The sequence below is a fragment of the Marmota flaviventris genome, chromosome 5 (assembly GCF_047511675.1).
Source record: "Marmota flaviventris isolate mMarFla1 chromosome 5, mMarFla1.hap1, whole genome shotgun sequence".
Lineage (NCBI taxonomy): Eukaryota > Metazoa > Chordata > Mammalia > Rodentia > Sciuridae > Marmota > Marmota flaviventris.
In genome coordinates this window covers 161,463,025-161,478,121 of record NC_092502.1, presented here as the reverse complement: position 1 = coordinate 161,478,121, position 15,097 = coordinate 161,463,025, and the positions used below count along the sequence as shown (strand labels likewise).

Genomic DNA, 15,097 nt, shown 5'->3' with positions numbered 1-15,097 from the left:
GGCCCAACAGTTCCCCTCTTAGGTATTTGCTAAAGAGAAGTGGAATTCATATCCACAAAGACATACACATTGACACTGACAAAAATACATTCATAATACCCAAAAGCTGGCTGTAATCCAGATGTCTATCAATCAAGAGGTTAGGAGACCATCAACTAGTGGCAAATCCATATGATGAATTGCTATTCAGTGATAAAAAGAAATGTTCAGAGTACTAATACATGCAGCAATATGGATAAATATCAAAAAGTACCATATACAACTGTGAAGGAAGCCAGATATAATTGTCCAGCATTGTCATATTCCATTTTGTGGATTTCTGAAAAAGGCAAACTGGACTCCAGAATCCTAAGAACAGAATATTAAAATGTTTTTAAGGCCTTTAAAAAAATTATTAATGGATATTATAACTTTTATTTTCTGATTTGAGTTGAGGAAAAATTGTATTCCTATCTGGCTTATAGCTAAACTCTTTCTACTTGATTTAATTCTGCATCTTGCCTTATTTATTTATTTTTTTTAATCCTGGTTTATCAACTACTGTTCTGTAATCATTTTATGCTGAGTATTATGACTAACAGAAACATGGTTTCTTATTCAAAATGCAACTGAAAAAGTTGTTTTTAAGATTAAATAAGTATGCATTTGCATGTTTTAATGTTTGAGATTACTAACCATACATTGAGGTTTACTATATTTGAGACTCATTTTATTTTTTTAATTCATTTATTTTTTTATTTGTTAGAATGCACCTGTAGATGTTGGCATCATGGTTTCTAAGCTACTTTTGACCATACAGCTAAGTCCAAAAACAGAATTTCAGTCCAGTGAGAAGTTTGGAGAAGACTTAAGTGATAACATTTGGGAATATATATTTGCCATTGATTTGCTCTGCTGTCATAAGAAATGGATTTGGACACATGATAACATCATAAGGTTAGCTATTTTGCCAACTTAAAGATGGGTTGTTTTAACTGTATAGTTGTCTGTTGAATACTTAATTGTAGTTATAAGGCAATGTTTACAAAAGACATTTTTGTTTCAATGAAAGTTCATAAAATTACCCTTAAAATATCTGTGAACATCACATTCCTTTGCTTTATTTTTCTGAATACTTCTCACTACTTTTTGTTACTCTCTCTCACCAGTAGAAATGACTCTTAGGAAGGGGTAGTTTGGGTCACTGGTATATCCTGAACACATAAGATAGTGTCTATTACAAGGGAGACACCCAGCAAATAAGTGTTGAATAAAGTGTCATGATCATTTGCATAACACACAGATAATTTGGAAAAAGAAAGAACAGAAGTATTAAAAGTAGCAGCTTTTCATGTGGGAAAGAATTGAGTCTGATGCTGTAGGCGTCCATTGTATCTAATAAGTTAGTTTTTCTCTCCATGCCCATCATTCTAGCACTAACTCTATACCATCTCTGAGAGAACGGAGAAAATTGTCACTCAAACAGTTTCCTTTAGGCCTTAATTTTCTTGTGGAACCCTGATTGAGAATGACTGGATCAAGGGAGCTTATGATATTAAAAAGTATTCACCATAGGGTTGATAACCCATGTCCTTGAAATATTTGAAGTAACTTCTGTGAGAACCCATCTATGTCAAGGATGTTGTTGCTTCTCTGACACTAAGGAGGATGAGACAGCTAAATGCTAAACAATAGGGATTGAATCCTAGTCCATCTGTAGAATTAGATTCAGCTATGTTAAAATACATAGCTATAAACAGGTTTTTGTGTGTTGACAGAGAAAAATAGTTCACAGTTATCAATGAGAAAGTGACAGAGCCGTGTGTGCAGTGCCCATGTGTGATGATATGAGGGCTGTGCGGGTCCCCTTTCCCTGACTCTTCATGGGAGCCCAGGAGGCAGAAAAACTCTCTGTCCACAGTCCCACCAGCAGTGAGGATAGTGTGGCACCTCAGGACTTCTAATTGAGTGACTCCAGACCCTGCCTCTTCTCTCAGCATTATGGAGGCTCCCAGTACATTGTTAACATTTGTAAGAGAAAAGTGTCTAGAAAGAAAAGCCAGAATTAGAAGAGTAATGATTATCCAAGTTATGATTATTTGCAGTGCTTTTTATTTTCCATTTTTCTTTTGCTTGCTTAATTTTTCCCATGATACATTGTGAATGCCACGTAAGAAGTAAATACCTTTTGAAAAGAAAGGAATTGTCACTATTTTCAGTATGTGGAAGGTTTTCTTTATCCATCTAAAGTGTGCTTTGATGTTTGGCATTAGTTTCCCCTGGGGCTTGGCTATTTTCACACTTGTGGCTTATTTGTGATTCTCCCAGTTAACTATGGGCTCCTGGAACTCAGGCTTCTTGAGTGCCAGAGGGGCCACGTGAAAATCCAGACTCCACCACCTCCTAGTCCTGTGACTTTGAGATTGCTGTCAAGGGTAAAAAAAACCAGAAGAAGGTTGCAGGCACAGGTGGGTAGCTGTAGCCCCTCATGAGCCAGTGTGGGCACAGATACCCTGAGAAGTTAGACAAGGTGTGAGCTTCAGTGTCCGTTCTCACTCAGGTCACCATATCAGCCCCTCCACACTTAACTCGTCTTTCCTCCGGGTGTATGGATCATGTGTAAGACCAGCTATTGTTCAAGTGATGATGGACTCAGATCCTTTGTGCTGCTGTTTTCCAGTAAGGAGCTGTGGCCTGTCATGGATAAGTGGATAAAGTATAGAAAAGGACACACAAATGTGGCATATACTCCCGACGTTATCATAGCATCCATCCTCAGACTGATTGGTGAGTTGTCTGTTTTATTGCTTTCTTTTTCCTTGTTATTCATGGGAGAATAAATATTACTATTATAATTGATTTTGAAATCTCACCATACCAACCTTCAGAACAGTTTAATATTTAAATTAATCCTTCTTAGTCATTCTCTTGCCTTATACACTAGTGTTGTGTCCATCTTTCTCGGGGATTAAGTCTTCATGTTAGTACACTTGGCAAACAATTGAGCTCTTGCTTCTAGATTCTAATGTTAATTCACATACACACTAGGGTACATAAATTGCTATAAATTACACTGTAGTCTCACTTGGTGTCTAAAATGAGAATGTCTTCACACAACCCACCACAGTTTTTTTTATATTTGCCTAATAAGCAAGAGAGTAAGAGTATACAAAATTAAATTCACCATTTAAAAATATTTTAAATGAGACCTAGCTTCTCCTTACCCTCAGATCTAAAGAGGACCCCAGTGGCCATTTGGTTATATTCCTTCCCTTGAGCCCACATTTTTTATTTTTTTCCTCTTTGTTTAAAATGTGACAGACTGTCCAAGCCCTGCAGAATTATCAGGGGCTAGTTCTTGTGATTATTAAAAGACTCTGCTGACATGTGGTGTGTCAGCCACATGTCTCCTTCATCACCCAGAGGAACACAGACCCAAGTTCTTTGGTTGCTGCACCATGGCCCTTCAGATGCTTCAAGAATGTCCATGTGACTTTCACATTTGGATCTTAGCTAATTAGAACTAAAATACAATACATTTGAAAATAAGTTTGTTTTGAGAGTATGTCAAGAGTAAGCTTTATACACTCAGTAGGACTTGTGATCTCCCTGCTGCCTTGGTCACCACATTAGCAGGTATGCATTCATCTTCCATGTGAGCTGCACATGCAGATGCAGAGACTTCTCGCTGGTACCTATTTAGGTGGAAATATGTTACCCAATAAGGGAATGTGGGAACCAAATGGTTGCTAAAAAATAGAGGAATTCAGAAGAGTTGTATCAAAATATAAACAGCCCAGAAGTGGAAATGAATAAAATGTGCTCAATTGCGCATAGTCTCAAAACAGTTTTGCTGAATTCCTTGGTTCAACGACAATTTCCATTCCTAGATATGAAGCAGTAAGGAACACAGGAAGGCCAGTGCTAACAAATCCAACCGTCAAGTGACATCTGCGTTTCTGGAAATTCTGATTCCAGTGGCAGTTTCTTTATGAATTCAGGAAAAATGTTCATACTGTGGACTAACTCTTTCTAAATGGTAAAATCTTTTTGAGAATTTGAAAAATTAGGAGAGGGATTTTAAGTCTGTTAATACATGTTGTCTCAGAGGAAGTATCTATGGAATTTTTGAAAGATTTATATTTTTTGTAGCCATGCTTTAAAATATGGCTTTTCCTGTTCTTGTTGCCTTGGTTGTGATTCTGTATTTATTTAAGAGGGGAAGTGGGATTAAACATGGCATGTCTGGTGCTCAGCAGAAGCAGCCTCTGCCTTTAGTTCAGGAAGGTGAGCCACGCAGATAGCTCCTCTCATCACTTGCATAAGAACTCTTTAATTAGATTTTATCACTGGGGCTGTGAACTTTGTCTGGTTGTCCAAATTGCCTGGGAAGCTGTATTTAAGATGCTGATTCTTAGGTTGCTCCACCCAAGGCTCTTTCTGATGGTCTTGTGGAGAGCTGGGTCTTCAGTGCCTTTCATGGAAGCCTCTGATAACATGGACTTGGAAATGATGGTTGCCTCAGTAATAGCAATCCATTGCTGGGTATGGTGTTGCACACCCATAGTCCCAGTGGCTTGGGAGGCAGAGTCTGGAGGATCACAAGTTTGAGGACATCCTCTGCAACTTTGCGAGACCCTGTCTCAAAAAGTAAAAAGGGCTGATGTGGTTCAGGGGTTAAGTGCCCTTGGGTTAAAAAAAAAGCAATACACAGGTTTAGATGTCACAGAACTTTTAAACAGACAGTATGTAAATGTATACTATAAAAAGTAGCCCATGTGAATTGAAAAGAATTTGTTAATAGTTTATCCAAGAGTGAGTATGTAAATTATAGGAAGAAAACACAATTTGTATTTATGTCAAACTAAGGCTACTTTGTTCTTTAAATCTTTAATAGTCTGGCTTTTGAGTGATAACCAAATAACTTATGCCATATTTAATATGTATTATTTCGTGTAATATATGTATATTTATAAAATTGATATTTTACAATTTGTATTATAGGGAATAATATATAATTAACAATGTATAACTGATAAATAACTGATAAATCCATGTAATAAAATGATAAGACTAAATATGTACATGTAGTTCTAAGGATGGATAGTTAGAAAGGACAACATTGAAATTTGGAGCAGAGTCTGGACACTTGGGTCTGCCAATGGAGCTGGCAGGCTTGCCGGGGGATAGGTATGGAGGAGGCTGGGGTGCAGCTCATCTGCAGCGTGCTGGCAGGCTGAGGCTGGGGATGGTGCTGAGCTTTGTCCCACTCATGTTTTGGTGCTTCAATGTTAGGCACTAAGGCCCATGCAGCCAAGCTGTTGCTGCATGGTGAGATCGCTGGTCATGAGGGTAGAGGGAGAAGGCAGCTGAAGCCTGCAGTTCAGAACTGCTGTGGCCTGAGAAGGAAAGTTGTTCCCCACTCCCTTGTCTGGAATGGCTGCTGGCTGAGAAACTCTGTTATTGAAACTTCTCGCCAGGTCTAAGACTGACCATGACTAAAGAATTTAATCAGTAATTAAGTTGGTTGGCCTTGATATAACATTGCCTGTTGAGGTCACAAACTAAGCATTCATAAAATAAAAAGAATTACCTTTATTCTTAATTCCAAATGTGCAAAGTTCTAATTAATGAATCTTAATCCATGGTAAATAAAACAAGCTTGTGTAGTGTTATCTACTGTTGAACTGAGGTATCAACATTGCTATTAGAAAGTTGTCATCTGTGATTACTAACTGGGGTTTACTTTGATTGGCCTTTTCTAACAATAATGTGTCCAAGACCTTCTGTGGAATGCCTGAGTGGCTCTTGACTCAGAGACATGGAAGAGTGACAGAACCACTTGTAACCTTAGCACTCCTCGTTTCTTGGTAGAGACGAGACCTAGGAAGGTCAAGCCCTAGACCAGGTTTACACAGTGAAGTTAGCAGAGCCATGGCAGAAAATTGCCTGGCACTGGATTCAGTGGAATTTAAGCTACACAATGCTACGTCTCTGCCCCCAGAGAGCTCATTAAATTCTGAATAACAAGGCCCACCTTCATTAACTGGAACCTACCCTGTAGGAATACACTCCATCAGCTATCAGGTTTGTACAAGTCAGAAATAGCCCTGACTTGATGCTTTCTCTTCATTCTCCTCTCAGGTCTTTCAATTGTCCTTTGGAATTTCCTCAGCACACCCTTTCATTAGCATAACTGGAGCCAAAGTATTGTCCTCATGGTGATTTTTCAGCTCACCAGAAGATTTGCTCTCCCTGCAGGCTGTTAGCTTTTCTCTAGTGGCCTTGTCATGTTATGGAGTAGGTGGTCTTTGACAGTGAGGTTAGCTTCACACTTCTGTTGGTATGCTACTGTAGCTGAGTGGCCTTGGATTCCTTCACATCTCTTCTGTGGGGGACTTTTCTTCCCATCTGTTTGGCAGATTCACCTGTCATCTTTAACAAGCCAACATGTACTTGGGTCTTTTTCCCAAAACATTCTACTCAGACTTATGATTTTATCTATTTTTTAAATTTATTTAGACATTTATGAAACCAATTTTATTGAGCACATTAAATTGAATGAAAGGGAGCCAGTATAACATGGTTGGGTATCATTATCTGAAAACACTTATCCTGTATCTGAATGATCCCACTGCTACAGTAGGCACATGTTCCTCTCTCTGCTATCAGTTATGCATTAAGTACCCCAGCATGCAGTTAGCAGTTTGATCTAATTGCAAGAAGCTATTTAAAAGTGATAACAACCACTTGAAATTTGTGATCTCTGAAGTACATAACTTTTCACCTTCATCAAAAGGCTGCATAAGAAATTATGGACGTTTGCGGTTCTCATCTTGGACTAGGAATTATCCAGATGTTCTTAGATCAGTGGATATTTACTGAATATCTGCTGTATATCGCAGGACTCAAAGTGTATGTAACAAGCACTAGACATGGTTCCTCTAGGTGTAAGTTTCCTAGGTATTATAGCCTCAGTTTCTCTATATTCAAAATCGAAATGTAGTTCACGTACTGTATTCACAAATCAACCTGTGTAATATTGGTAGTAGTGAGGGATAGCATGGTCATTGAACAAGCATTCAATATAGTATTTTCATAGAGGTACAACCAAGATATCTTCCAGAATCTTCTCCGATAAGGGAAACAGTGAAAAGAAAATGAAGGCCTTGCTTGCTGGAGGAGATGAGATTTTGGCTTGGAACAAACTTGCATTATAGGACACCCACTGGAATAAAGGAAGGATTGAGGTTTTTAGTAACTCCATAAATTATATTGTTCTTCTTGATTGATTGGCTTGACCTGTGACCTAGATCATTGGTTTTCATGCCTTTCAGTCTCAAGACCCCTACATACTATTAGTCACTATTTAGAACTCAAAAGAATTTTTGTTACTCCAGGTTATATCTACCAGTATTTACTATATTAGAAATTAAACTGAGAAATTTTCAAGATATTTATTTATTTAAAGTAAAAAGTAATAAGCTCATTAACATAAGTGATATTTTCATTTTGTTTTAAAATACCATGTTTCCGACACCAGCAAGAGAAGCTGGACTGCACTGCTGGTTGTACCTCCTTTCTGTCTGCTTTGTTAGAAGGTGGCCGTTTTCTCATTGTCTGCTCTGCACTTAGTCTCTTGCAATCTGCTGTTCGGGTTACCTATATGAGGTAAATTTAGTCATGTAGGTGGTAGTTGATTAAAAGGAAGAATGGGAAGAATAATTTTAATAGGCTTTTCAAATGTTTGGATAATTCTAGGTTCTAGATGTTCCTCTTTGATATTACAATAACATTCAACAAATAGCAGTTCCTTTTTTTTTCCCCCTTTTCTTTTCTTGATATGGGAGTCTTGTTGTATTGCCCTTGTTGAAGCTGTAATTTACAGGTTAGTTGCAGTATGCAGTCTGAAACCCCAGCAGTGAACTTCTCATACTCTCACTACCATCCACTGGCCAAGTTTACCCAGTGAAGGTGTCCATTTGCCCATTGATGCTGTGTCCTCCATTGCTCACTTGGAAGATAATGATTTGTACACATCTTCCAGGTGTCAACAATAAAAAAACAAAAAGAAACTCCCCAAACCCACACATATCATATCAACATTGTTCTCTTAGGTAATATGAAAATGACTGATAGAAGTTGTCCGAGAATTCTAATTATGCTTAAAGGCTCCAAGTGTTGTCATACAACACAAGAAAAAGTTTCATTGAAGTTACAGCTCACTTTGTTCATGTTCGAGAACACATCTGCATTTTCCCACTGTTATTTTTTGGGTGAAGGTGTCATTGCCTGGGAAAGCTGCCTCGCTGCACTGTATGCAGACAACTGTGTGCTTTTCTTCAGATTGTGTACTTTTCGGTCCAGATCTGTTGAGAGTGCTGGTGACTGTTCACCGGGGCTTTTCTTAAATGAAAATGGGTCTTCTGGCTGCAAGCAGCTGGTGATGAGAAATGGCCCCTATCCAACGAGGTGCCTCTTCTCTGACCTGTGCTGGCCGCAGTTACTGAACTGCTGTTGTCTTTGTACCATTGTCCCAGTGCTGAAGAGACAGAGTTTCCTAGCGTTGGTGTGGGATCCTTTTGACTTTGAGGCCTCCCAGGATTCTGTAGCCTTGCTAAGAAATTGCCTCTCTGTATTACAACAGCAGTTAGACCAAAAGCATGTGTTTGGCTGGGACCACAGTCTTATATTTGACCTGTTAACCTAATAGAAGTCAGCCATTGACATGTGACCTGCTGAAACATTCTCTGCACTATGTCAAATGCCATTTGTTATGTTGTAGCTGGACTGAGAAGCTGCACTTTGTCATCCTGTTGGGGTAAAAGCAGAGACAGTTGGCCATTTTGTTGCCATCCCTGGGTTTTTATTTTCTTTCTTCTTTTTTTTTTTTTTTTGTTGTTGTTGTAGTGCTGGGGATTGAACCCATAGCCTTGTGCATGTGAGGCAAGCACTGTACCAGTTGTTGGCACTCCTGAAAGACCAATGTGCTCCATGAAATCTTGCTGCCTTGCTATTCACCCATTTTCACTTAGGAGCAGTCACCCTTTTAACTTTAGTTCAGGGTTCTTAGCCAGAGAGCACTAAGGTCACAGGAACAAATCAAAATTCATACGAAGAGTGATCAGTATCTCACCAAGGACTCTCTGTGTTTTGTCTTGTTTGTTTCCCTAGGTCGCTTGGGCCAATTGGGTTTGAAGGAAGGATTTCCAACTGCTGTGAAAAATATTAGTTCGGTTATTGGTATGTTCATACAACATGCTCAGGATGAAGGTAAAACTCTTATTTATCAAAATTGCTTTCATATCTCTTGAGTTTCTCTTACTGTTTAAGCTTTTTTTTTTTTTTTTGAGTCTCTACTGTGTGCCTCGCTGTGTGCTTGTACATAGGGAAAATGAGATGGATGTTCAGTGTTGCTGTTTGTGCGTGTGAGTTCCATGGTGTAGTTTGTTCTTTTTAGTAGCTGACCCTGTTGGGCAGTGTTCCCCTAAGGAAGAAAGTGCTCTCTTCTCGCTCTGCTTCTGCCTCAGACACTCTGTCTGAGCCCTGGGTCTTAACCTTGGACCTCTGCAAGGCCTCCTGCTCAACTATGTCCTGACCAGCTGAAGTCACATGTAAAGCAATGCTGCATGGTGAGGGACCCACCATTGTTGTGTGCTTAGCATCAGAAGAGGATTGGAAAGCTAGAAATCCTGCGAGCAGTTGCTGTGCTGGGATTTCTGTTATCATTTACATTTTACATAGTATATAATTTTATGTCTTACTCTTGTGAGAAAAGCTTAACTCAAAATAACCGTTACAAGTGATATATCTAGTTTCTGTTTTGAGTATTGTGCAATCAAAAAATAATGTAGTTAACTTTTCATCAGAGAGGCACAAGTGACATCTTAAATACTGCATGACACACAAGGTGATCTTAACATGGTAGGTCTTTGTCTTGAGCTTTCAGAGGGAGGTTTGCTGTGCTGAGCTGGTAGAGCACAGTCTGAAGGTGGCTCCCTGAAGCACCCTCCTGACTTCAGGGTGACTGCTGAGGGGTGCTTTCCTTCTGCATGAGCATTCCTCATTCCTCCCTAACCCTAACCCTAACCCTCCTCGTGCTGACGAGAAGGATTCTAGCCCAGAACAGCCCCAGAGGGTCACCTTGCCAATAAATGAAGACTTGTCCTGTTGCTGGGTTAGTGTAACCTAGAAAACAAGCAGCCCTAACCATGAGGAGGAAAGAGCCGCCGTGGGCTGTGGCAGATTACTACATGGCACTGCCCCGTCCTGTGGCATCCACTACCAGCCACACCCACCCTCTGAGGTGGATGGCACCACCCTTATTGCATATGCCAGGCCTGGGGGAAGCATAAGATATGTTCTTAGGTAAGATATGTAAGGAGCGGTGCCTTGGCAGCCCTGTTCACCCAGGTTTGCATGACTCCAGAGCCAGTCTCTTTAAACAACATTACATATCTGCCTTTATATAAAGTCCTTTTTATTTTATCTGCTTGTTGTTTCACTCACATGGCATTTTAATTTGAGCCGTGGCCATTTTCTGTGCCATGCTCTGTGCTTCTTTCAATATTTGTAGGTGTGGGGGTGGAGAAGGGGTATGGGTAGTAAAAGCATCAGTTCTGCTATTATCTTAAACATTAACATTTGCATGTGTGGTGTGTTTGTGTTGTTTTTTTTAAATACAAGTTGAGCATCCTTAATCCAAAAATGCAGGATATGATACCATAAGTTTCTACTTGTGTAGAACCATGAAACATTTCCGTGCATAAAATTATTAAAAATATTGTATAAGATTACCTTCAGGCTTTGTGTATAAGGTGTGTATGAAACATAAATGAATCTTGTATTTAGACCTGAGTCCTATTCCCGAGATATCCCATTATTTATATACATACATTTCAAAATCCAAAACAATCTGAAGCACTTCTGGTCCCAAGCATTGCAGATAAGGGCCACTCAACACATGTGTCATGTGTCACTTTCAGAAGACTGAAATACAGTTAATAATAAATTTAAACTAACTCATAAAATATTTAAACTTAATGTAAATAAACCCTAACTAAATTAAGTTTTAAGTAAAATAAACTAAGTAAAACTGCTAAATAAACTGCTAGAAGAGAACTATAATATTCTACTATGGTTTGTAAGTTAGATAAGATCCACAATCCTGCACTGTAATCCAGCTTATTAAAGTGTCTCATCTCATTGCATTTTTTCACATCCAAAGTCCATTTAGGAACACTACTAGTGGATATTGAATAGATTCATATTGGACAGATGTTAGGAGCGCCTTGTCTTCTTAAACTTAAATGTGAGTGCTTTCTGGAACTGCTCTGGGCAGAGAAGTTCTGGGTCTCTCCCCTTTCCCCCACATGGCAGTCCTCAGAACACAGCCAGTGCCAGGAGTTCCAGGAGCTAGGGTCAGGTCGTTTTTCCTTTTCATTGTGGATAGTTCTTAATGTTTTTTTTTTACTGTGGGATCTTTCTTATGCATTTGATCTTCATTGCTGGCAGAAAGAATTCTTTATCTGAAAGCATTCCTGTAGATTACAACATTAAAATTTTGAGTAACAGATACTGTCTTATGTTATGATTGATTTAAAATTTCTCTTCAGATATACCATGGGGAATACAGTTAGCAGCTGTGTATGCTCTTTGTGACTTGAGTCCCAGCAACCCAGCGGAAATTTCCAAGATCCTAGAAGCTTGGCGGAGACAGACCTCCAGCAGCATCCCATCTGCAGTCGTCAGCTGCCTGGAAGAAGTCGGCTCCCTGAGTGTGGAGGGGCTCAGCTGAAGGCAGGGGCCGCTGCAGCTGGAGAAGTGCCTTGACACATCCGCTGTCCGTACACTACTCAGCTTTAGGAATACAGCGTGAGGTCCAGACGTGAAGTAGGTAGAATGGCAGCAGCCCTCCCCAGCGTGGGCAGGGAGAGCAGGCGGCTGTGTAATTGTTCTTTCCTAAACCACATACATTTCACTTTGGCTGTTGTGATCATGTGACATGGGTTGTGTAATTGTGTCTTGGTCAAACAACAAACACTTGAACCTAGCCCTTTTTTTGCTGCAGAAAGTGTCCTTTTAGTGGCTTTTAAAAGTTGAATGGCATTTTATAATGAATTTAACAATATAAAAACAAGATTTGGTTCCTGGGCTATTTTGGGCTTTATGCTCATATAGTGTCTAGGAAGAAACAAATTGGCTAAAAAAGAAATAAAAGAGTCTTCCGCTCTCTTAGCTGGAAATGGGCTACAGAAGTTTCTCTCAAGATGTGCTTAATTGACCACAGTAAAACACTGAGAGCTGTCAGCAGAAATTCACTTTACTGCATCTTCTTCATATCTCTAAAGGTTCTTAAGAATATTTAACTATATATCAGGAAGGGAACTGAACCATAGATGTTCCACTGCAGGTTTTTGTATCAGAACATGTATATGAGTGACTCCGCGGTGACCGCAGCAGAGCTCGGTGTGCTGTGTACATACGGACAGTGCTATGATGTGTCTCACATTGGATGATATTCCACTTTCGGAATTTTAGTATTTGTATATAGAAAATGGGTTTAATAACTCACCGTGATTCTGATTTGTCTTATATTCATCATTTCTTAAAACTCTTGTATGTGTTTTTTATAATAAAAAATAAAAGTAAGCCATGCACATTGTTGTTATGATTATTAAAGTGTGACACTTGGCATTTCTCTACCAAAGATGAAGAAAATACTGTAACCCAGGCCAGAAGGAAACGGCCATCCCTTAGGAGCCTCGCCTCCTGCACAGGTGCTGCACTGCCAGTGCTGAGCTAGTTCTGGGCACTCACTGAGCGGGTGCTCCGTGGTGATGCCAGGTGAGTGCTGAATGGCTCTCAGGATTTGATTTGTTTTTTAATTATAATTTAATTATAATTGCTGCCCTTTTAAAAAAGCTTCATCTGACAACTCTTCTGCTACTCCTTCTGCCTCTTTTCCTAAGCATCACAGACATAACTTGAAGCTCTGGAAGTTGTTTGTTGGTGTGGTCATGCTTTCCACCAGTGTGCATTGGGCATCTCTGCCAGGTGCCTGGCTGGGAGGACCTGGTCAGGGCAATTGAGAAACAGATTCTCATAGAGCTATGATCTGTGGGAAGAGAAAATTTCTAAGGAACCACCCAGTAAATACAGCATCATGAATCTGGTGAGGTGCCATATTAAGAAACCATGAAGCGCACAGTGGAGAAGAGCGGGAAAACCTCTCTCTTTTCTGTGCGAGGCAGGTTTTTTTGAGGAGTTGATGCTGAAAAGACCTTGAAAGAGGAAGCCAGCCTTGAACATACAGGAGGAGTGTCCCTGTGTATGGTTGAGGTTGGCCCTGTGAGGTGAAAAATGTACTGTGTGCCAGAAGGCAGTTGCTGTGACCACAACACAGGACAAATGTCCATAAGATTGTGTTAGACAGGAATCTAACAGTCACTTTGGACTTGAACACCTGACCCCCAGCTGGGAACACATTCACAGTGCTTGGAACCCAAGGCTTCAAGGAAGAGTTGAACAGAGATGTCACGTAAGGTTGGAGTTCACTAAGACTTTTTTGAGATGAAGGGATGTGCAAAGACTGAGAAGTGAACCAGAAAGACCTGTAAGGGGACCTGCAGCAATGGCAGTGTAGACAGTCAATGGTAGGTAGATTTAAACCTGTGGTGGAGGGCTGGAATGTAGCTCAGTGGTAGAGCACTTTCCTCACATGCAGGAGGCCCTGGGTTCCACCCCCAGCACCACAAAACCAAAAATAAAACCTATCATGTGGGTGGAATCAATGCTATATCCATTAAGTGGGGGGTGAGGAGCAGGAGGGAGTCTGGGAATAGTCCCAGGTTAGTGAGTTGGGCAGGCACCTGGGGTGGGGCACAGGGGTACAGGTTTGATAATGAAAGTCACAAATGCCATGCTTTCCATTTGACAGGGGAGCCCTGAGACATGCAGGCATCAGTGACAAGGAATCTTTACAGGTGAAGTTCTGCCCAAGGACCAGGGCAGAGGTTTTGAAGTTGGCAGCGTATGGAGGATGTTTACAGATCTATATTTGTGTATTCACTTAAGGAGAAAAATAACTTCCCTTGGCCGACCTAGAATTTGAGGTGGTATGGGAGAGAGTGGAGAAGGAAACAAGGCAGGCAGGCAGGCTTGGGGGAAGCTGGGTGATGGATTTTGCCCTTGCCAGGAGCTTCCAGGCCCAGAGTTGTGGGGGCGGGGGGTTAGGCATCAGTGGGTGGGAGTGACCTTGATGAGCTTATCCCTCAGGATGCTGGGTTTACTGTGAATGGGAGGCAAGTAGGAGATGGAGGAGCAGTCTGCTGACACAGCTGTGCGGTTTTGCTTGTGTGAGTGTATCAGGTGGATCTAATGTTTTAATCTCAGCAGCATTCTGTGTTTTTAATTCAAGGAGAACAGGCACACTGTCATCATCTGCCTCTGAGAACTCCTGGTTGCTGCACTTCAACCAATGTGGTACCCCAAGTCCACTAGTCAGGATCTGCTCCATGCTGTGGGCTGATTATAAGTGGCCTGGAGTTGCCCGTGTGCTCCGTACCCTTCCAAGGTTAAAAGAATTTTAAACTTAATTTCTAGTAACCAAGCAGAGCATTGCTGTAGTGTTGTTTGATTTGAACCATACAGCAAACAAATCTGGAGTTGGGTGGGGCTGTAGGCTGGAGTCTGGGGTCTGCAGAAGTGCACAGATACTAGGAATCTTGATTGAGCTGGGTCCTATGCAGCCTAATAAACCTTGCAGTGTGGAGCTGACAGGAGCGACTCAGAGCAGGCCGGGCTGCTGCACTAGCAGCATTTCCTGTTGTGCCTGGGCACAGTGATCATGCTGAAGGAAGTCGAAGGAGCTAGAGGATGAGGAGGGGTGGTGAACAGAGGACAGAGTAATCTTAGTGATCATACCAGCTGACCCTCACTTGCCACACACTTTCCTATGCAATCCCTGGCTTTGCATTTTAAGTTTAGAATCAGCCCAATGTGCTGGGCTGATGACATTTCAGTGGTGATTTTGCATGCAGAATTCTCTGTCCAATTGTTTTGCTTGTTTTTTTAAGATCCTAAGTGCCCATGGAATTCAGCAAATTTAATTGGGAAA

At 40.7% G+C, this 15,097-nt stretch overlaps 1 protein-coding gene across 1 annotated transcript in view; it reads left to right on the top strand.

Moving 5' to 3' along the window:
* The window catches only part of Ice1 (interactor of little elongation complex ELL subunit 1), a 56,318-nt gene extending 43,680 nt beyond the window's left edge, over window positions 1-12,638 (top strand). The window contains exons 16-19 of the mRNA XM_027943900.2: window positions 746-936; window positions 2,660-2,766; window positions 9,154-9,252; window positions 11,595-12,638. Coding sequence (XP_027799701.2) covers window positions 746-936; window positions 2,660-2,766; window positions 9,154-9,252; window positions 11,595-11,776 — 579 coding nt within the window. The 3' untranslated portion in view covers window positions 11,777-12,638. The remainder of the gene's footprint in view (window positions 1-745; window positions 937-2,659; window positions 2,767-9,153; window positions 9,253-11,594) is intronic.
* Window positions 12,639-15,097: the final 2,459 nt, after the last annotated feature.